This window comes from Pantherophis guttatus, chromosome 3, assembly GCF_059756535.1.
Source record: "Pantherophis guttatus breed Tessera chromosome 3, ASM5975653v1, whole genome shotgun sequence".
NCBI classification, from domain to species: domain Eukaryota; kingdom Metazoa; phylum Chordata; class Lepidosauria; order Squamata; family Colubridae; genus Pantherophis; species Pantherophis guttatus.
Window position 1 is genome coordinate 55,982,826 of NC_142065.1, and position 23,998 is coordinate 56,006,823.

General features: G+C 35.3%; 1 protein-coding gene across 22 annotated transcripts in view; it reads left to right on the forward strand.

Annotated features, from left to right (window-relative positions):
* Positions 1-23,998, forward strand: part of PTPRF (protein tyrosine phosphatase receptor type F) — a 529,684-nt gene that overhangs the window by 271,488 nt on the left and 234,198 nt on the right. For all 22 annotated transcript variants that reach the window (XM_087889625.1, XM_087889634.1, XM_087889639.1 and 19 more), the window contains 2 exons: positions 11,547-11,692; positions 13,071-13,212. In XM_087889625.1, the coding sequence (XP_087745751.1) occupies positions 11,547-11,692; positions 13,071-13,212 (288 nt within the window). The remainder of the gene's footprint in view (positions 1-11,546; positions 11,693-13,070; positions 13,213-23,998) is intronic.

Genomic DNA, 23,998 nt, shown 5'->3' on the forward strand with positions numbered 1-23,998 from the left:
AACTATTAAAAGCAGATTAAAGTAATGTTGAAGGTTAGAAAAGCCTACCTCCTATGGTGAAGGAAAGTTCTACATTTCTTTTAAATGTTAGTAACAAACTGTATTTCAGAACTTTATCTGAAAGAGTGTTTAACATCCTCTCTAAGAATCTTTTCTATCCTACAGCCATTCTTTACAACTTTTATTGTCCAAAGAGCTTAGAAAATGGGAAAAACATATTCTCTTGAATTTCTGCATGGCAAGACCTCTTCATGTGAAGCAGCTGATTCAAAAGTAATTGGCAGCACACTGTGCTTTCCTACTGACCAGGTTTTCCCCTCTGCATGCAGAATTGCTTCTCTGTGTACAGTTGGCCCTTGGCTAAATTATGCTGCATTTCATCATCTTCAGAACAAATAATGTTTGAAAAACATGACTTTCTAATATGAAGCCTTTTTATTTAGCATTACTCAGTTTAGACTCACATGGCGAGGTATGCCCATATACTGCAGTATGAATATATAAATAGTACTGTTTGCTGCTTGCCTGTCTCAAATGCACATTTTCTTCTGCAGTCTCTTCATTATTTTTCTGTGTCTCATTAAAAGATTTTGTGATGTTTGAAATCATGCCTTCTGTTCCTGAGGGAAAGGAGCATAGCTATTGAGCAGTGAAATCTTATTTGTGTACTTCCATACAGATAGGGATATTTCCTAAGTGTACATATTTCTTGAGCATTGTGCACCTACTTGGACATAACTCAACCTCTTGATCTATATCTTTTAAAATCAAAGCAGCTTGACTTCCTAGCTTGCTTGCAAGTTTTTAATGGAGTATAACCTACTTGGGAGTACCTATAAATACAGAGAAGTAACATTCTTGAGAATGAGGGCATAAATCTGTATAAATAAACAGATATAAATGTGTAAAAAGTGTATAAATAAATACATGTAAACAATGTTGTACATTATTAGAAATAAATAATACTGCGGGTACATCCTACAAACTAAATTGGATTGCAAATGAGTTGTATACAGTAATAGCAAGCATTCCCAATTAAAGCCCCAAGTGCATCAGAAATAGATTATATAGAGAAGGAAAGATAATGTTGACTTGGAACATGTAATAAAGCAATAATTATGTGTGAAAGCCAAATAAATTTGCAATTTTTTTAAAAAAATGTTCAGCTTATTGCAGGGCATTAATAGAAAGTCAATTCTTTTATCATATTAACATATTACCTCTCTATTTGGAGGTCAGGAAACAATTATGAAGTTCTACCTTTATATAGCTGAATTACAAATTATAGTTATTTTATTAACATGTTTCCTTGTCAGATATAGTGCAAAAAATGAGGAGAGTGGTTAGAATATTCAAATCCACCCTCAATCATAGAAGTTCACCAAATTACTTTTGGCCACCCATTCCCTCTTTGCTGAATTTAGCGCACAAGGATAAGAGGAAGATTGGAGAGCTCGATACATTAATTTGACTACCTGAAAAAAAAAAGTCAGGATATAAACCTGACAAGCAAATACATAAAAAATATGCATTCCAGCTCACAACTCTATCAGGAGATACATAAAGAGGTTAGAACAGAAGGAAGAGAATTGACCATTTTACTGGGCATTCAGTTCTAACAACCCAAGTAGATGTATTACCATTATAATTCATAATTTTAATAGGCTCTTAATATAATAAGGTCTTTAGGGAACAGGTATCTTGCATAGCCTTCCTCAGCCATTAATGTGAGTCTTTGATATTTAAAGGAGATGTCATGAATTGGTAACAAATCATTTTCTTTTTCATTTTCTTCAGGAGATTTGAGGGTTAAAGGTTATGTAGAGCTAATTCACTATCTACTTTATTACTGTTCTTCCAGAAAAGCAGACAAAATCTTTACCTCTGGAGTAATGGTAGCTGACAAAAGACACTATTTCTTAAGGATTCTATTTCAGGTTAATAAGAAGGAAAACCAGAATATGAGGGGGGAAAATAAGCCAATTTTTACCTTACTAACATTTCCTATAGACCAGTGATGGCTAACCTTTTCGGGACCAAGTGCCAAAAGTGTGCATGCAAATGCTCATGCATGCACCCGAACCCCCAAAATGCAATGCGTGTGTGGGCCCTGCGCATGTGCCCCCTACGCATGCATGCACAGTCCCATGCATGCCCCCTGCCCTCCATGCATGTACGCACAGTCCCCTGCATGCCCCTGCTGCCTGCTCATGTGCATGTGGGCCCCCGCACCCACCCCACCCCCTGTGCATGCGCAGCAGAGATCCAAAGACCAGCTGGCTGGTGGGAGACACATGCACAGCGGAGCTGAACTGGGGCAACGGCTCGTGTGCCATCATAGAGGCTGCTGTGTGCCACCTGTAGCACATGTGCCAAAGGTTCGCCATCACGGCTATAGACAATAACCTTTTGAATACACCCAGTGCTTGGTTTCCACTCTTTGCCTCAAAAAGACACTCTAGTACAAGAGAGTAGGAGCAAGGTTGTTGATACTATCAAATGCTGTCCTGTTGGCCCTTGTCCTGATAGCAAGTCTATATTTCAGTTATTAAATGAGCAAGAAAACAGATTGAGATTTTTTTTAATAGTATAGTCTTGAATTGAATGTGTTCAAGATGAAGGACTCCCAGTAAAAACTTACTCTATCCCCAACTGCTAAAGTTATTTTTCTGGCTCATAAGGTTATAGACTATTCATGTTCTGCTTGGAGAAGTGTTGCTGTAGCAACACCACTCATTTTGTACAAATATTAAACAATTTTGTTCCCATCCTTTTAGTTTCCAGCTGACATCAGATCTCCAGTATTGTTCATATTGTACCTAAGTTAGAAATCTATCTCCTATTCTTTTTTTAAATAAATCTTTTATATAAATAAGAAAGAATATGAGTGGGCTTAAATTCATTCTTCATCTTGCAGTTTGAATATTTACTTTGTCAAATACTTCCTGTCCAATAAATAATTGCAGTCTTTTTTTACAATGCAATATCTTTATTTTTAAAAAAGCAAATTTTGAAAAGAGATTTTTTTTGGTAGTCAAATGTTAATTAAAATGATTGTGTTTTATCCAGACTTCTCATGGTTGAACTCAAGACAAGATTAAGATCACTGACTATTGGGGGCGAATCATTGGCCCCCCACGGAGAGGGCGCGCAACTTGGGCGTCCTCCTGGACTCACGGCTGTCTTTAGAAGAGCACTTGACGGCCGTGACCGGAAGGATTTTTCATCAGGTCCGCCTGATTCGCCAGTTGCGTCCCTTTCTGGATCGGGACTCCTTACGCATAGTCACTCATGCCCTTGTCACCTCCCGCCTGGACTATTGTAACCCTCTCTACATGGGGCTCTCCTTGAGGAGCACCCGGAGGCTCCAACTGGCGCAGAGTGCGGCCGCGCGGGTGGTAATGGGAGCGACATGGCGCTCCCATGTAACACCCGTCCTGCGCGAGCTGCACTGGCTCCCGGTGTCTTCCGGGTGCGCTTCAAGGTTTTGGTTATCACCTTTAAAGCGCTCCATGGCTCAGGACCTGGGTACTTGCGGGACCGCCTACTACCACCAATAGCCTCCCACCGGCTGGTACGCTCTCATAGAGAGGGGCTCCTCCGGGTGCCGTCGGCCAAACAATGTCGACTGGCAGCCCCCAGGGGGAGAGCCTTCTCTGTGGGGGCACCTACTATCTGGAACAAGCTCCCCCCGGAGATATGGAGGATCCTGGATCTGCACACCTTCCGCCGCGCTCTAAAGACCTTTTTATTTCACCAGGCGGGCCTGGCCTAACTTTCTCCCTCTTTTTAAACAATTTTAATATTTTAATATTTTTAATATTTTTAATCCTCAAAGTTTAAATCTGTTTTAAATTGATTAGGGATTTTAATCTATCTGGGCCAAACTATTTAATTCGATTTTATTTCTGCTTTTTAAATTTTGTACGTATGTATTTTATTGTTGGCTGTTCACCGCCCTGAGTCCTTCGGGAGTAGGGCGGTATACAAATCAAATAAAAGTAAAAGTAAAGTAAGTAAGATGAATTTAAGATGTAAAAATATAGGTTAGATCAGCGGTCCCCAACCTTTGTAGCTTGGCAGTCCGGCTTGTGGGGGGGACAGAGAGGGGAACCAAGCAGTGTGAGTGGCAGGCCAGTGCACATGCGTGCACACAGGTCAACTCACAACATACATGCTCAGGCACACACAGCTCAATTGCAAGTTGAGTTGCGTGTGTGTGTGCACCAGCCTGCCACTTGCATGAGTCAAGCTATGTGTGCGCTAGCGCGCTGCTCGGGTGGTCCAGTTGCAAATAGGCCATGGCTGGTAGTGGGCCATGGCCCAGGGGTTGGGAACCTTTGAATTAGACAACAGAAATGAGTTGTTTGAGAAATTGTATTCTTACGTTCAATGTAAACTTGTACAATTTTTTAATTAAATGCCAATATATTATTTTTCTTTGTAGAGTTTCTCTCTCCCTCTCTCTCTCTCTCTCTCTCTCACACACACACACACACACGCACACACACACACACATCTATCTTGATGAATTCAGTTTATCTGATAAGTTTGCTTGGTTGAATGCCAACCCATTGTGTAATGTACTTAAGTACAATGTGGATATACTCTGAAATCATAGTGGATGGATTATATACATAAAAACAGCACTTACCTTGTGTATGTAATTTATTCCATGAAGTTCACTTATTCGTAGGTAAAGCACCAAATTAGCAAAACAAAAGTGGCTGGTGACATTGTTAATAATCATTACAGAAATCTGCAAGATAGATTCCAGACTCTGGCTGCTATGATGCTATTGAATTCAGAGTGTATTGAAATTGAAGAGTTTACGCAGCAGGATTTTAGTGTCTTCCAAACATTATTCACAATGTGCAAATATAAATAGCTCTTAATTCAGTTTCCTTCTTGCAGTAAAGGACAGCCTACTATCTTTGTTGCTACTCAGCAGTTCAGTTTCCAAATCAAATGCACAACTGTTTTAAAGCTGAAAATAGTATAGAATTAACAGTGTCTTGTCTTGTTTGTTTTCTCCCTCTCCCCTCCCCTCTCTGTCTTTTGCAATCTGCAAGACAAGAATAAATAATGTAAAAATGTTCTATTGGTGACAGCAAATCAAAATCCGGAACAGTGCATTGTACAATGGACAAATCCTGGAAAAGAATTTTTTAAGGGGCAGTCACTTTAATTTTTGCGTAAAGGAAGTCAGGAAGCTAGAGGTGATACTGGTTTTCAATTTCATCTTTATATTGGTGGGATTTTCTTTCTGGTCATTTAGAGACAGAAGTCATGCAGTAGGGCTAGCCAAAATACTTCTCTCTGCATTGACCATATTTTTAACAAGATGACAAAATTGTATTTCTCATCAGAAGAAAATAAACAGAGGAGTTTCATTGAAGTTCATCCTATAAAAGTATCTCAAAGATTTATTTAGAAATCTGCTTTTTAAGAGTGGTGTAATAGATGGCTTTAACAGAACTATTTTTTTCTCAGAATTGTAGAACTAGCAACTAGCTGTGGTTCAGTCTCTTTATAAAGGATAAAGGATAATTGTGCATTTTAAAAAAAAATGTCAACAATTGCTGACTTGGGAAATATTGTCACATAAATCTACCAAAGAAGCATAAACTTTATTCACTGTAAATCAATTTAATAGTTTTAAATTCTTCTCCATATCTCAAGGAGATTTAAAATTCACATTGAATAAAATATGCCTTAAACCTGTCCGGAGTTTCTTATATTTATCTGTCATTAACTCTGAGACTGAAGGAACTTGACATTAGGAAACAGTGTAGTGGCTTGTGGTTGCTGGATTTGGACAATCTTTTGTGTCATTAGGTTAATTACTTGGTTCAACTATGTACAGTGTTTACCAGATTCTGTTGCTAGTCTCCTTGGGTCATGTATTGGAGCAATATTAGTGATGTCTTCAGTGATCAGTAGCCTGACAAAATAAGCTTGCCTCCTGTGTAGGAGGAATTTACCTGTCAGATTTCCCCTAGCGAGCTAGACTGGAATAATCTAGCACACAAATCGGACACAAAGAACCAGGAACTTTTGGTTTATTGTAGAAAATTTTGAAAAGCATATACTTTCAGGAACTGCAGTATATTAAATGTGAGTGCCTTGATCATTGTTCAAATAATTGTTCTTCTTTCTCCTATTCACTCCATGTTAACATCTAGAAGTAACTCTATAATGGGAGGGGGGGCAGTTTCCATCAGTTCCTTTTTTTGGTAAAGGCCACATATAATGACAACCTATTTATTTTTGAGAACCAGATCCCAGAGAGAAAAGCATTATTTCTGTGCAAAATACAAAGTGTTGACTATGACCTTTAAAGTTCTACATAGTTTAGATCCAGGCAATTTTTGATAACCCCTTTCCCCTTTCTTTACTGAGATCATCTAAAGAGGTTACCTGAGATGCCAGCAGCTTGACTTGGGTCAACTAGGGGTAATTGCCCGGGGTCTATGGAATATGCTGTCTCGTGACCTGGAAAGGTGTTGAGGAGTAGGGATATTCCTGGTTGACTTTTAAAAGATATTAGAAAAACATTTTTTTTTAAATAGGACTTTAAAAGTTGATTATTTTAACTTTGATTTTAATATCTCTGGTTTTAAGTCTCCTTTTATGTTTTTTATTGTAAGCAGTTGAGAACGCCAATAGGTAGTACAGCTTAAATAAATAAATTCAATCGAAAGTTTAAAATAAATGGTTTTATTTTGTTTTATGTGACTTAAATTATCTTTTTATTTCTGCCTATATTAAGTTAGGTTCTTGATTTGAAGATCTTTTATGACTGGTGAATTTGCAATTCAATAACTTCTCCCACAGGCCAAGTAGCTGGTTCATGCATCAAATTTACTAATACAATACATGAGGAATGACTGGGAGAAGATAACTGAAAAAACATGCAGTTTCATCTTCTCCTGTTTTATTCACAGCAGATAGTGACACCCTTCTACTAAAGGAAAAAGTTCATGTTTTGGATCTGAACTTAAATGAGAGTTAATTGAAATTTGAAATACAAATCTATTCTCAGAAAAGTAGATTCCCTCAAGATGAGTTTGACTTCTAGTGATTGCACGCAACATCCATACAAAGTGGGTGCAAGAATATGACAAATTAGAACCATAATAGTAAAGATAATTAGCTTTTTCAATAGCTTGTAGAAAATAACATTATTAAGTTCGATCTATGAGCCTTCCAAAAGAGATGATTCTAATTAAACCACTGAGGTGCGCTTGAAACTAGGCAATGTTCTGTTTGATCCACATAAAAAGAATATCTTTAAATCTATTAAAATCAGGGTTTGGGAATGAGGTTAACATTGTGCACATGGACAGGTTGTAAACTGCTATTTTCATTTTTCTTGAAAGCTGAGCAATAATTATTCTATGAATGTGTGTTACAATATTTTTAATTCCTTCCCAAGAAATGAAATTTAATATTTTAATACTTATGTGTAATCCTATTTTTTGTTTTGCTGCTGCTCTGTTCTAAATTCTCTATATATAAAAATTCAAAGGATTTTTTGTTAAAAAAAATGGTTGATATAATGTGAATCGCAGAGCGTGCTCATTACCAATGTGGATGCTGTCCTCACCAGGTCAAGATCCAGTTCAATGAATAATACATATAATCATTAAATGAGCTCTGCTTTTATCTGTATCGCCAATTGAGAAACCAATTGAAATTGTTTGCTGAGCTTGGAAGACAAACCCAAGTATGTGCCTTACATTTATCTATAAAAGAAAGATGAGCTCATCTTAATTCCTTGAAATGGAATGGGATTAGACTGATGAGACATATAAAGTTGCTGTATTAATAACCAACTGCTTGCAAAGGGAGCTGAAAACATTTTAGTCTTTTTTTGGTAATCTTATATATCAAACGTGTGAAGAAAAGCAATGTTTATGTTTGTATTTTGGAAGCATAAGTATTCACCTCCATTTTCTTTCCAAGCAGTAGGTTTTGTACTACTTTTTCTCTTGACCTGGTATGTTTTCAGTTTTTAATATATTTTTTCTGTAATTTGATTATTTTGATAGTTTAAAGACAATTGTAAATTAGAACTCTAAGTTGAAATGTAAGTGCCCTGCAAGAATCCATTAAAATCCAGTTAATGCAATAATAGACTCATTTTGCAAATAAACTCAAAGTTAGTAGCCTGCAAAACATTTTAATAGCATACTGACAGTGCATGCTATAAATTGAAAACACGTTTTGATAAAAACTTGACTAATTGTGTATATTATAGAAAGCAATTGCTCTTCCACTCATTTGTTCTGGAATTATAAAGAAGAATCTACAAGGAAAAAGTTTAGATGTTTTCTTTGCGCACTTGAAATTTTAAAATGTATAGATTTGTCGTAACACATTGTTGTCCTTTAATAAGAATGCCACATTCCCCAGATCTAGACATCCTAAATTATATATTATATGAAATATTTTACAATTAAACAAATATATTCTTTTGCTTAATTCCAAAGGCAGTTGTAGCATTTGTGCTAAAAGTGAAATTGAATGCATTCACACAGAGACATATAATAGACAGGAGCATTCATTAGTGAATTATTGGATTCTTTGCCTGAAATGAAAACTACCTGAGTAAAAGAAATGGAAAAGCTTCAAAGAGAACATGCTGTAATAAATTCATAATATAGGATGGCTACAAGGTTTCTATTATAATTCTTAAAATTCTGTACTCTAAATTCTATTCCTTGACATTTAAATTTACTAAAGAAAGTTTGTGTCAAATTCATTTTGTTGATCATCTTCTTCTGCAAAGAGATTTGATACCAGATTTTGACTTTTTTGACCCTTGGTTGATGTAGAACAGTGATGGCTAACCTTTTTGCCATCGCATGCCAGGAGGGGGTGGGGTAGGGCAGGTTTTTTTTGCTGTCCCCAGCCTCCAGAGCCTGTCTAGGAATCCCTGGAGGCTGGCGACAGCAAAAAACATCACTTCCTGTCCCACTGGGAGTTGGGAAATGGGCTGTTTCAGGCCTCCGGAGGGCCTCCGAGGGAGCGGGAAAGGCTGTTTTCGCCCTCCCCAGATGCACAGACAGGATCTGGAGCCAGGTGAGAAAGAAAAACGAGCCTTCCCCACCCCCCCCAGGCCCTCCGGAGGCAGGAAACAGCCTGTTTCCCTACTTCTGGTGGGCCCAGAAGGCCCAAAAATCAGCTGGCCAGCACGCGCTTGCGTGCCAGAGCTGAGCTGGCTTGCCCACTGATATGGTTGCGCGTGCCACCTGTGGCTCGCGTGCCATAGGTTCGCCATCACGGATCTAGAACATTATAGCAGAAATTCCGAAATACAATTACTTGTTCTGCCTTCAAAACATTTTTTTAAAGAGTTCTGCTGTTCTAAAAGGACATAATTAGTAACCCAAAAGGTTATTCTTTGAGGGAGATGGGCAGTAGAGAAATGTGAAAAATAAGTAATGAAATAATGAAATAAAGTAAAATCATATTGGATTACAGAAGAAGACTGGGAGGCCAGGCACTTACTTAACACTTTCAATGAATTTTTGTAAACAGTATTTATTTAAATTTATTGGCTGCCTAACTCCAGTGGATTCTGGAGGATTCTTGCTCCCACAAAGGGGAAATATTTTTTTTCAGTCACATTAAGTTCAGGCAGCTATGGTGGAGAGAAAGTTTATGAGCATAAATCTTGCTCATGTTTTTCAGATCTATCCACTGAATATTAAATCATTGTTTAGAATAATATACAATCTGATTAGAGGTAGTCCTCACTTAACAATGATCATTGGAACCAGAGTTTTTGTCACAAAATGATGTGGTTGTAATGGATGACATCATGTGACCACATTGCTTAGCAACAACAATCTTGTAAGTCCCTGTTACCTTTGCTAAGTGTGGATAACAGATTGTTAAGACTAAACCGCACGCGATCATGACTTGTGACTTCTTGTCAACTCCCAACAAAGAAAGTCAGTGGGGGAAGCCAGCAGGAAGTTGCAAGTCCTAGGTGGCTTGCAAGTTTAAATAGTTCAGTTGTACAATTGCACACTTTTTTCTTCCCTGCTCTCTTTTTTCCTGCATACTTAAATAAGGTTTTAAATTGTTTCTAATCTACCGATTCCTAAATATTTCTCTAAAGACCTTGCAGTGTGATGGCCTCAGTTCTGATTAATATCTAATATCCCTTTCTAATTTTAGTATTCAAATTATCTGCTGGTAAATAAAATGACTGTATTATTCCATGAACTTTTTAGTTGTATTTTTCTGATCTATTTTTTTCAATGATCAGCTAAATTTGGGATTATGATCCTGTCATTTTAATACACTGCATCATGTGAAAACATTTTTTAAAGAAAGGTATTTATATTGAATAAAAAGACTGGCTAGATTGACATTTCCTCCCTTTTCAGTCTGAGAACAGTTTGCAGAGTCAGCAAGTCATCACTCCTCAACTCTTTACGGAAAAGAGCAATCTCCCTCCCTTCCCCCCCCCTCTCTCTCTCACACACACACACACACACACACTCACTCATTCACTCACTCACTTTTTTAATAGTATACACTTATTGGGGATTGGCATCACCAGGAGTTTGATTTTTTTTAAAAAAGTAGCAAGTCTGTATTAAACGGTTTTTGTGTTTTACAACTCAACAAAGCAAAATCAGCCATGGATGGATGGATGGATATAGACAGACATGAGAGCCAGTTTGATGTAATTGTTAAGACATCTAGATAGAAACTAGGAGAACGTGAGTTCTAGTGTCACTCTTGGCATGAAGCCAGCTGTGTGACCATGAACCAGTCACTATCTCTCAGCCCTAGTAAACAGGCAGTGGCAAACCACTTCTGAAAAACTATGCCAAGATAACTGTAGGGACCCAGGAGTCAACACTAATTCAAAGGAAATGTGTGTGTGTGTGTGTGTGTGTGTGTGTGTGTGTGTGTGTGTGTGTGTGTGTGTAATATTTATGCAAGTATGTGTGTAATATTAATAGATTATTTGAGATAGAAATATTCCAAAAAGACATTCTCAAATTCCTTCCCAAGTTCTTAACTTCCGATATCTTTCCTAGGAAAAATAACATGTTGTCATGAGAAAGTTGTGTAAGGCAGCTTTGTGCTGTTGAAGTTGATTTATTTTATTTTATTTATTTATTGGTTCGATTTATATGCCGCCCTTTTCCAGAGACTCAGGGCGGCTTACAATGCGTTAAGCAATAGGCTTCATACTTTTGTATATACCTGCTTAGTAGGGCTTTCGGACCCCCCCCCCCCAAGCGGCGTTCTTTTTTTTATACAAAGTCAGCTGATTGCCCCCACAAACCGGGTCCTCATTTTACCTACCTCGAAAGGATGGAAGGCTGAGTCAACCTTGAGCCTGGTGAGATTTGAACTTGCAGTAATTGCAGGCAGCTGGTGTTACTTAACAGTGCTTTAGTCTGCTGCGCCACCAAGGCTCAATTTGGTTGTACTTAATTTGTACTTACTCCTAATTTGAAGTGCTATATATTTTAGGTGCTATATCTCACCAGTTCATATATTTTTTCTTATAGGCAAACCAAACTTTATGAAAACCCCTGAAGATCAGATTGGGATTTCTGGTGGCGTGGCCTCCTTTGTATGCCAAGCAACAGGAGAGCCAAAGCCACGCATCACTTGGATGAAGAAAGGAAAAAAGGTCAGCTCCCAGCGATTTGAGGTATGTAGAGAACAAAACAGTTTACTACTGTTGGTTAAAATGGGTATATAACTGCTTTCAGCTCAGAAGCACTATGCTTCTGGGTATTAATTGTTGGAAAAGGAGAAGAGAATGCTATTATAGTTATGTCCTGCTTGTCAAGTTCTCAGTTAACAAGACTTAATTATTCTTATTTAGAGGAAGTAAATTTCATCCCATTTTGGTATAACTTCCATGTATGATCATTGTTTCTTTTCAGTGATGTGATCATTTCTTTCTGCTGATGAATTCAAATTAGATTAATGTAAAGTTATTTAATTCCTATGTCTACTAATATGGAGCCTTTGGGTGGAATTCAGTAGCAAAGGAGTGGAAAAAAGCATGCTTTTCTGCATTGCTTTCCATGGTTTCTTCTTGCTCTCCCAGATGGTTCTAAAGAAATCCCAGCACTACTGAGCAGAATGTATGGAGTACCTGGTGACTGCAAGAGATTGATGCTATCAACTCCACCCAGTTTCATTTACAGAAGCACTTTCTTCAGTGAACTAAAATAAAATAAACTATTCCACTTTTTGCTATTAAAGATCAATTTATAGATGGTTTTAGAGTAAAATAAAAACCCTTTGTTTTAGGATTGGTAAACACTATTTTAATTTCAATGGAATAGACATATAAAGACTCTATTTAACTATTTCTGCCTCTCTCAAGAAATTCACAAATGGGTCTCTATACCTCTATATCTCTTTGAGTGTTTATGCTCCCTTTTCCTTTACTCACCCCTCCTCCAACTACTCACTCCTATTTTAATTTGAGCAAATGGTGTTTTGTTACACTAGCCAAATTTTAGTGTAATAATTCACTCACTGAACGTTAAAAATGTTGGTTTAATTAAATTTGAAGTTCAGTAGTATGGCAAACTTTATTCCAGTTATCTTTGGAGGGCCTTAAATACTTCTGGAAATTTATGAGCATATTTCATCTTAAATCTTTAATATTAATAAATATTGAATTGAACATCAGTTGCAGCCACCCTGCCTGCCTGCCTGTCTTCCTGCCTGCCACATTTGGCATTTTATCTATACCTAATATAGTAATTTTGTTTTTTGTTTGTCTTGGATAATACCAAATCTATCCATACATCTGCAAACATGATATATTATAAGAGTAGGATTTTATATTATCTGAAGCCATAGCCATCTGGTTATGTCTGTTGATGTAAGTTTTAACCACTGTGACAGTCAAGGAGTTGTGCATAGAGGAATACATGATTTCCCTAGCACTTCATAATTTCACAATTATAGATAAAAAATTTAAAATACTAACATGTGCAGAGGTAGTGGTCTTCTATGGATCAATTGTACTAATGAATTGATAATAACTTTTCTCTCTCTTGAAAAAGGTTATTGAATTTGATGATGGTTCTGGATCAGTTCTGCGGATTCAACCACTCCGTGTCCTTCGGGATGAAGCAATTTATGAGTGCATGGCTACCAGCAGTGTTGGCGAGATAAACACTAGTGCCAAACTTACAGTATTAGAAGGTAGGTAACTTGCTTAATTGCTGTGTTGCATTTAAATACTATATGTGATAGCAAAAATGGGCAATTTACTGTTTGGTGACAACTTTGCTTAATATTTTGGTGATAACATAGTTTAATACTGTAAAATGGGCTATATCATATATGTGTGTGAGACCAGCAGTTTCTGTTTATTTTTCTTGTGGTTTTAATGGATTTTCTTCAATGTATAAATATTGTTCAACTTGTTTTATGTTTGTAAATGTACAGAATCAGATAGATATCTGTATACATTTCTGTTTTTATTTCTTCTGGTAGAGAGTCAGTGATATGGATCATATACGGTCTGACCAGGAATATTATACTATCCTATCTGAAAACTTCTGGTGTCTTTTTCCTCTGACATATATATTAGAAACAAAAGATGCCAAGTGGAAAGCAAAAAAAGAAAAAGAGAGGAGTGGAGTGACAGGATTTTGGCTGTAACTGACTGGTTTTGTGAATTTATTACCCTTGTCATCATTTTATACAAATAAATATATTTTCAGGAACTTGAAATGGTAACTCTGTCCTGGTTTGAGCCTTGACTAGGATTGCAGGCCAGTTCATGAATGCTGTTTGGGTTCTTCCAAGAGGACAATTACTCTTTGATGTGGGATTTTGGTTGGTCCTATATGATTATTTCCCAAGTAACTAAGTTCATGACTGAGGAATTTTTTTATATGAATAAAACAATAGCACAGAATATTTTGATTCCTCAGACTTCCTTGTCATTAGAACCTTTATAAATGTAAGCAATTGAGACTGAAGTTCAAGAAAATGATATTTCAAGTCCATTTTATTAATCAAGAACAATTGGCTTGGGACAGCTTCTTAAAGGATTGCTGTGAAAATTTTGACCATCCTATACAATGCTGTTAGGTTTGTTGATGTTTTAAAATTCTATCTGATTGTGGATGCTGGTGGCAACCCTGCAAAAATGGCCTCAAGAGTCCTCAGGTTGTTCTTGGTTTTTTTAAGTAATAATGGAATATAGAAATCCTGTGTTATGTATTTTTTTTAATAATTGTCAAGAAAGTCTTGTGTGTTTTATCATAAATATATGCTACAAAAGTATTAACAGAGGTCCTATAAGACTTTACATTAAAACAGAACTTCACATTCAGTCAGGATTTATTTAGTTTCATTGGTGTCATTTCAGATAGCTAATACAGGATTTGATTTATATTTTTGCCCTGGATTTTGACATTTGTTTTATTTGGTAACATTCTCAATTTGATACATCATAAAGAGGCAAACTGGAGCCAAGAATCCACACATAAGTGAATTTGTTGCAGTTGCTTCCCTGGCCTATCTTTTTGTCTGCGTTTCTGTCTCTCTGGCTCCAGATTCTCTTGATGAACAGAATTGCATACATATAATGTAATTGAAAATTATTTTTTTCTGTTGATAGGAGAAGAGGTAGATATGCAAACCTTTTCTTTTTCTCTTGGGCAGATGATAAGTTGAATAATGTATGAGTCATATTGAGCATTTCTGTCTTTTTCAATTATGGCTTGCAACAGTGAAATACTCTTGCATGCCCAGCAGAAGAAAGGTTTGAGCAAAGCAAGCAGAAAAGGGGTAGAATCAATTCTCTTTCTCATTCTCTCTCTCTCTCTCTCTCTCTCCTCCCTCTCCCTCTCCCTCTCCCTCTGTCTGTCTCTCTCTGTCTCTCTGTCTCTGTCTCTCTCTCTCTCTCTCTCTCTCTCTCTCTCTCCTCCCTCTCCCTCTATCTCTCACTCACACACTCACACACAGAGAGAGACAATAGAAGCTTTAGGGACAGTTAGTGGGCATGATGTCACAAATTAATAAATATCTGATTGAGTTGTAAGACTGAGGATTACAGTTTGCATTACAGAGCATTTTAAACAGCGGCATCATACAGAACGTAGAGAGGGAAGAATGTTGCAGTATTTCCTGTACTGCATTGAAATGAGTGACATGTCTTATCTTCCTTTTTAGCGGCTCTTCTGGGTACGATAGAGGCAAGATCAGATTGGCAGCCACTTCTGTATACCGTAATCTGTATTCTTTCTGTGCTCATCTCCTGACAAAATGGGATCCAGAAGGAACACTAGAAAGAATAGGGAATTAATCTACTTTTTTCTTAGGCTTTTGGATTTATGTAATAAATAAATATAAATTAATATAAATATAATATAATATAATATAATATATTATAATATAAAATATAATATATTAATATAAATTTAATTTCTTGTAAGTATATTAGTGGTGACAAACAATGGATTTCACAATTGGAACTTCAATTCTGTGTGGAAAGATTTTATTCCCACAGTAGCCTTAAGCAATTTATACCACATCAAAGCAGTCTGGAGGCAATAAATATATGACTTAATTCTTTTGTTTTATGCTATTTTAATGAGAGTTAAAATTTTATCCTCTCCCCCCCACCCATCTAAGTTATTTTTATAAGGCTTCCTTGAAATGTGGCTCCACAATTATGTGTTAGCCAAACAATGGCTCCTCTGTGATTTGTTCAAATATGCTCATGATTTCTAGTTCTGCTCTTTAATGCTATCAAAGGTGGCTCTTCAGATGGATTAGCCTTTTAGTCAATCCAACTTTGCTAGTTGTCTTTGCTTAGGAAGACAGGATATCGCAGACTGAAAATGGAGCAGAGCGTAGAATGTATTTATCAAGTTTAGCTTGGAATTTAGAGAGGAGATTATGTAAGGATGAAAGAGCATATCTGTGTTTCAAAGGCTTATTGATTACTGAACTGTATCATAAGTTTAATTTCTATCACCATCTGCTGGCTTCATCCCAGTTCCTGGAGTTACCCAATATGAAATGCAGTAAATGATAAATATTTGACAGTTACAAATCATTTGTGCAGAAAGCTGCATCTCCCAAGACCTGAGACAATATGTAAAATGCATCTAACACCAACTTCTCTGTTTCTACGGCAAACAGTTGTTAACTTTGTTTTGCCCATATACCCACATCTCATTAGTTACACAAGCATCAGTTTGAAAAAAAAGGAGGTTTGTTCATATTTGTCTCACTCTATTATATGTTTCTGCCAAGAAATGACTTTTCATTAGAAATCAGAAAAATTAAAGGAAAGGAGATTACATTTGAATATTGCCTCTTAACCCAAGCATATAAATGAACATTACAGATCATTTATATGTGAAAATGTTCCCTCTAAAGTAAAATATCTCTAAAATGTTAAAATTAAAATGTTTGAATCATTCATATCATCAGGTCAGCCCAAAAAACTAGCTGTTGTAAGCAGTGCTCTCATTTTACTTTTCTTTTGGTTCTGAAGCTTTTATTTTACCTTTTCAGCATAAAAACAATCCAACTCACAGGAAATACAATGCATGAAATAATTGTTAGACATACCGTATTCTGCTTTCCAGTCCTTAAGAGCTTCCAAAGAAGTTTAACATTTTGCTTTCAGGTTTTCATCTTTAAGAATTTACATAGTATCTATGATCTTGGCATCTCTATTCTTTAATTCTCTTACTTATGCCAAGCTCCCATATCTATATAACTTAATTTTGATGTGTCTTTTTATGCATTATCAGTATTGGTTTCTATAGGAAATAGATAATTTAAGCAAGTTTCTCAACTTAGGTTTTGAAGGTTTTGATTTATCAGTCTCTCCTGAAAAGGATAGTGTTAGTGAATGTGTACAATTTATCAGTTTCTGTGTCTTATCACAGTTTAAATAAGTGACCAATGACATATGAAAATGTAACATTTCCACAATGACTAGTTCCAGCAAGAAGATTTTTATACATAGTGTTATCAACTGAAGTTCATTTTGCAAGATATTTAAAGCAGGAAATGTCACTTCTGGAAAGTTTTAAAATTAATCTTTAAAAAATTAAAGAGAAGCCCTGTGAAAATCCTGAACTAGAGATAGAAGAAGACCTAATAATTGCTCTCTAAATGTTGATATTACTTTTCACCCAATAATAGTTCCTTCATTTTGTTTCAGATATAGTCTTTGAACTTAAAGTGGTCTTAGGAAAAAAACTTATTATATATAAATTCAGGATATGGGTGAATCTTCAAATTTAGCATAAGCTTAAAAATAAAGCAAAGCATTTATTTCAGGAAAGCAGAAATGTTCATTTATGACAATTTTGAATCAATATTTTGGGTAGGAAGTATCCTCACTACAGATAACAACTACCAGTACCTATTGAGATATTACTCAAGAGCAAGAGAGAGGTCAAGGCTGTTTATTTATTTATCATAATTTAAAAATTAAGAAAATCAAAACTTTCCTTTTATTTGGTGCTGAAAAATTAAATTTGAAATAATAAAAAATACCACAATGGAAAGCAGTACAGTAAGGATGTTTTAATAAGGATGTTTTAATCTTATTCTGTAAGATGCTTAGAGTCATTTCCTGATACAATTAGCATATACATTGAAATATAAATAAATAAATAATCAACATCTCTATACTTCTAAAACAAGGCTAATGGCTGCAGAGAAGGTAGCTTCCTTTTCGAGCTATTAATCTCACTTTATACCTTGATAGGATCTATTTATCCTTTCCATTAATTCAATTAATTAATTCCATTAATGTTTGCTTGTTTTTGCAGCCCTGTTTTCAGCCTGTGTCTAACATCTAGATACTGCTGCAATTTAAAGGATATAGAGAAACAGTGACTCCTTATAACTAGGAAGAATGAGTAATGACACGAGATAGTTCCATGTTGCACGTTTTCTACACAACCCTGCATAAATAATGCCTTTGAAAAGAAACATGTGGGAGTAGAGTAAAGCAGAACAGAACAGAATATTGGCCAAGTGTGATTGGACACACACGGAATTTGTCTCCAGTGCATAACCTCTCAGGGTACTTACAAATAAGGTAATATAATCAGTGTACATACAAACAACATGTACATACTAACACCAAATGTACAAATAAAAATATAATCATAAGATACCAAAAGGAGAAGGTAGTAGAAAAGTTGTTGTTGTTGTTGTTGATGATGATGATGATGATGATGATGATGATGATGATGATGATGATAATAATAATAATAATAATAATAATAATAATAATAATAATAATATAGCCATACTAAGGTAAATAACCTTAGACATAAGATAGTATTGTGGTAATTAGGTATTCAACAGAGTGATGGCACGAGGGAAAAAACTGTCTTTGTGTCTAGTTGTTTTGGCATGCAATGCTCTATAGCGGCATCCAGTTGTTAGAAAGCAGTACTGCAGGCTACCTCTGCTGACTGCCAGCTACCAGCAATTCAGCAATTCGATTCTCACCAGCTCAAGGTTGACTCAGCCTTCCATCCTTCCAAGGTCGATAAAATGAGGACCCAGATTATTGGGGGCAATATGCTGACTCTAAACCACTTAGAGAAAGCTGTAAAGCAGTGTGAAGTAATATATAAGTCTAAGTGCTATTGCTATCCTGAGGGGAGGAGTTGAAACAATTTATGTCCAGGGTGTGAGTGGTCTGTAGATATTTTCTCAGTCCTCCTTCTGACCTGTACAATATGTAGTCCTTTATGGAAGGTAGGCTGGTTGCAGTTATTTTTTCTGCAGCCCTAACTATCCGTTGAAGTCGGTACCTGTCCTGTTTGGTTGTTGTACCAAACCAGCAAATATCAAGCAAAAGTTAAAAAATATAGCTTTACGCTTTAATATAGGTTTACGCTTTAATGATGCATAATGGCCATAAGTGTGCATTTTCTTTTATTTTATATGTGCATTTGGTATGGAGAAAACAAATGTTTTAATCCTTCAAAGGTAAATGTGTTGGTCCTAAATCAGCTATAATGGTGATGGAGCATCTGGAGATAAGGTTGGAATGTCACCATTCCCAAAAGAGAACGGGCCAGCTTTATAACTGAAGTTCACACAAATGTTCTAGCTGTCTCTCTACGTGTAGAAGTGAGAGAAGAAGTCCTCTGAAAGAGATCCAACTACTATTCGGCAACCAGTTCAGAAGAAAAAAGTATTTTCACTTAAGTCTTATCTGCAATTTTGATAGAAGATGGAATTTCACCCAGGCATTTCTTTCTCTCCTTTCTTCAAGCTAAAACAAAGTCATATCATTATTATTGATCAACCACTTCTTGATTCCTGCCTGTGACATAAACTATACTGTAAAAATGAAAGATTTGTGGCAGTGTTTAACAGAAGTGATTACAGTACTTTGTTGGTATCAATGCAATAAACCTTGTTGCATGTATCTAACATTAATTATTCTTGTAGAAGAAATTATTGTGTAGTCAGAACATATGACACTCTTAGTTTCATTGTCTGAATCTTTTTTTAAGGAGAGATGTTTTATGACTTTGAATACAGTTTGACTTCAGGTGTGATCCATGGATAGAGACTGGTTTAAATTAATGATTGCATTTTGCTTAAGAAAACCATCCTTTCCCTCCCATCTGAAATTGTTTTTTGCTGGACTCATCTCATGTCAGAAATGAACTAGAAAGGGAAAATATTAATTTAAAATTTAAAAGATTAAAAACTTTAATGAAAACATAAATTTGATGGCAGGCATTTTTTTTTAAAAAAAAATTAGATTCATATGCCACCCTTCTCCGGAGACTCAGGGCGGCTTACAATGCGTTAAGCAATAGCCTTCATACTTTTGTATATTTTATACAAAGTCAGCTTATTGCCCCCACAAACTGGGTCCTCAATTTACCTACCTTAGAAAGGATGGAAGGCTGAGTCAACCTCAGCAAGATATTGCAAGATTCGAACTTGCAATAATTGCAGACAGCTGAATGTTAATAACAGGCTTTTAGTCTGTTGAGCTATTTCCAAGGAGAAAGTCATTTTGTTAGTGTGTTTGTTTGGTTTGTAGCAGGCAAATACAAAAAAAATTAATAATAATAATGCCTGGATTTCCAGTGTAGTAGTATTTCCTGTTTGGGATGCTTCTGTGAGTGCACATCTTTCACTTCTCTAGTGATTTAAAAAAAGTTGATTTTCAGAAGTTGATTTCAAACTTCTAAATTGGATTGTGAGGATAAGGACTTTCATTATTGGGTAAATATAACTTTTCATTACTTGTTATCTTGTTTTTAATGAGTTATGGCATAATGCCATAAATCTAAGCATTTCACTGTGTCTGATTTGCAAAGCCAGGTAAGATGCAAAGGAGGATTCCTCTACTACTTTGTTAAAAGAACTCCTGGCTCAGATACAAATCTTGAAGAAACAAGATCCAACAAGAGCTTAAATGTGATTTAAAACTGATTTAAAAAAGGGGGCTTGATATCAGAATCATTTACATGCTCATGAGACCATTACTCAAGCCACTTATAACGTTTTTGAAAAACAAATTATTTATTTGGAATCACAATTGCATAAGAAAAAGCTATATATCATTAGTATTCAGTATCTCCCAAGCCAATCAAACTTGGCTGTATTTATGGAATATTTTTTTTCAGAAAGCTTCTTACTTTGGGAACAGATTTTCCATCTGACACTGATCATGGGATTAAAATTCCTTTAGTGAGAAAAGCATAATGGGTTCCAGTATTATTATTGTGTAGTTCCTCCATGTTACCACAAAATATGAGATATTATGTATATTTTTCCAGGAATCAGTGAAGTCTCTTTTAAATCGGTGTTCTAGTAAAAGCAAGATATCAATTTATCTTTATTTTATTAAAGTTGCAAAAAATCAGTACAATTTCAATATTTCATATATTTTCTAGCTATATTCTGCATTAATCATCAAGATAATATTCACAGATTTGATAACCCTCTGAATGTAGAGGTCTTTATCTTATCTTTAAAAATCTGTTGATAGACAAGCCTGATTGTATTTCATTATATTCCATAAATCTGCTGTGGAAGAGTTTACCTACAGTTCAGTCATAAGTCTCAGTCTAAAAGTTTCTACCCTTGAATTTTTCTGTACTCTTTTTTGTTTGTGTTTTGGTTATTTTCAAGATAGACAGTCTGGGCATATTGCCAAGTCTACTGTTTATTTTTAATACACATTACTTTTCCTTCAGGTAGTAATGTTTAGAACTGTTTGTAATTTTCATTATAAAAAGAGAGCTGAGACCACAATCTTTGGAAAGTTATCAACTTTCCCTTGTTTTTCCTTCCTATATCTTTTTTATCATTCTTTCTCTTTAATAATGTCACTTGCTTGTTCTTTTATTTTTATGCACCTAATCACCTTTTTCTTTTTTTCTTTTAAATATAGGTTCTATATATAAACATAATAGGATGGTATTTGAATGCTTAAAAGAGTCTTTATGGAGGCTCTATCTCTATGAACAATACTCGTCAATTGTGTTAAATATTAAACATAGGATTTCCAGAATTGCAGAAGTAAACCAAATAATTTTCCTTCTTGTCTTCCTGTGTTTAATCAATTCTAGTTTAGTAACAAATATAAGAACTCATTAATAGTTATATATATATAGCAAGTAAATATTACCTACCGGTATATGTTTCTAAAAATAAAAAAAGAGGAAAAGAATAATGTGCCATGAAGTTTCAGATTAGAAACTAGAATCAACTAGTATAAGAAAATACATCTGAAAGAGCCTATAACCATGAATCAATTATCTCTTTATATTATATTAATATAAATATTATAATATAAATACTATAAATAATATTAATACTTATATTAATACTCTGATAAAGTGTTAATAAAATATCTTCAGTCATTATACATATAGAAGTAGTTCAGTATGAGAAGACCTATTTTTGAATATGTTAGCAATAAGATAATGCAATAAACTCTGGAATTTCACCCAGAAATTAAAGTATTAATAATAGAGCCTAGACTCCCTTATGCATGTGGCAAGTCAGAGGTAACAGAGATACAAAGAATAATTCTATTACTTCGTTTATTTGATTAGACTGCTGGTTTCATAGGGATACTATTTATATGCATTGCCAGGGGGTGAATGTGCACTTAATTTGGATAATTAGGAAGAGTGTATAATCAAAGTTCAAACCAGGTTTTACATTAAGTGTACTTTTTCAACATTAAGCATATGCTCTGTGTAAAAAGCTGAAAACCCAGCATTCTGTTTTTTGAATGTATTAAGTGCATCAGTGAATACAAACTACAGGTAATTTTCTAGCAAAACACTAAAACTAATGCTATACATTTATATACACGACTGCCTGATAATGATTCTGGATATTTCTTACCAATTCAGTTTCTTTAATTAGAGAGCTAGAATTTAATCTCCCTTCGTCTCAGTAAATAAGGTGTATATTAAGAAACATCCAGAGCAGTGTATGATCTTCCTTCCATTCTTCAAGATCTCTATGCCCTTTTTATTGAGTTATGTTAATTTTAAACATGGAAAATTGCACTGTTTTATTTGTCATGCTAATCCTTTCCTCTGTGGCTTCAATCCATTTCTCATTTTAGTCCAGCTGGACTAAAATCTCTCCCAAGTTCTGCTTACCAAGTTTAAGTGAAGAAAAACATCAATTTATATGTCAAGTAATAACCATATTTTCTCTAACTATAGCATGCCTTTAGCTGTGGTGTATCCTATCAGTGCAGTTTGCAAACATAAATAAGTAATTAAGTAAATACTTGCAGGTATAATGGTTGAAGTGGTTTCTGTCCTGTGAAAATTTCCTGAGCCATAAGGATAAGTCACCGTATTTCATTGTAAAAGGTCAAAATGTCTGTAATCTGTATCCAGTTTCACATGGCCAGGAGAATTTTAGATCTTTTTATTGGCAGCAAGAAAACTAATGTCATAAATGCTAAAAATAAGCAATGGATGACAGCTTCAATTGTTTGGTCTGGTTGAATGTTAGAGAATGTCCACTGGGCAAACATACAAGCCTCAAGCAAACAATTTTTTTCTCCTATCAGCTGAGGCTATTAGAGTTTCAGAATCAACTTTAAACTGCTTCAGTGATGGTGGAAGTCTCACAACAGGTGAGCAAATTCCCTTGAATCTCAAGACATAAATTATTACATATTTATTTTAAATGAACAAGGTAATGAAATAATTGCATACAAAGTAAATAGTGCAGAAAAATAAACTTTCTATCCAGATGATAGTCTGGGGATGTCTAAATTAACTTCCTTGGTCACAGAAAAAACAGTATCTACATTTATGGCTGACTGGAAACCCCTTATTGACTTTTTGCATGAGATGGAAGAAATACACTTACAACTGATTTTGATGATTAGGAAAAAAAATGGATAATAGGAAAAAAAGGAGTTTTTTTGTAATTATATTTTCTGCAGAGGAAATAGGAAGCTTCCTTCTTTTCCTTCTCTTTCACTATACTTTTGGTTTTTTCCCTTTTCTTCTTTCTAGTTCATATTAGTTCGTGCTAGGTTTTAAGTTCTTTAAAAAAAAACTCTTTCAAACTTTTAATATTTTTTTAAAATACTGTGTTTCCCCAAAAATAAGATCCTGTCTTATATTTTTTTGAACCGTGAAATAAGCGCTTGACAGTGGTGGGATTCAAGTAATTTAACAACCGGTTCTCTGCCCTAGTGATTTCTTCCAACAACCAGTTTGCCGAACTGCTCAGAAAGTTAACAACCTGTTCTCCCGAAATGGTGCGAATTGGCTGAATCGCACCATTGGCGCTTGGCCTTATTGCCACATGCTCAAAAGCCAGATTGGGTTTATTATCAGGGGATGTCTTATTTTGGGGAAAACAGGGTAATAGTTTACAGACTTAGCTACATTATGGAAATGTGGTATTGTAAGATCTCTGAATTAAGAACAATCTAGTTTGACAATATTAGGATACCTGTACATCATATCCA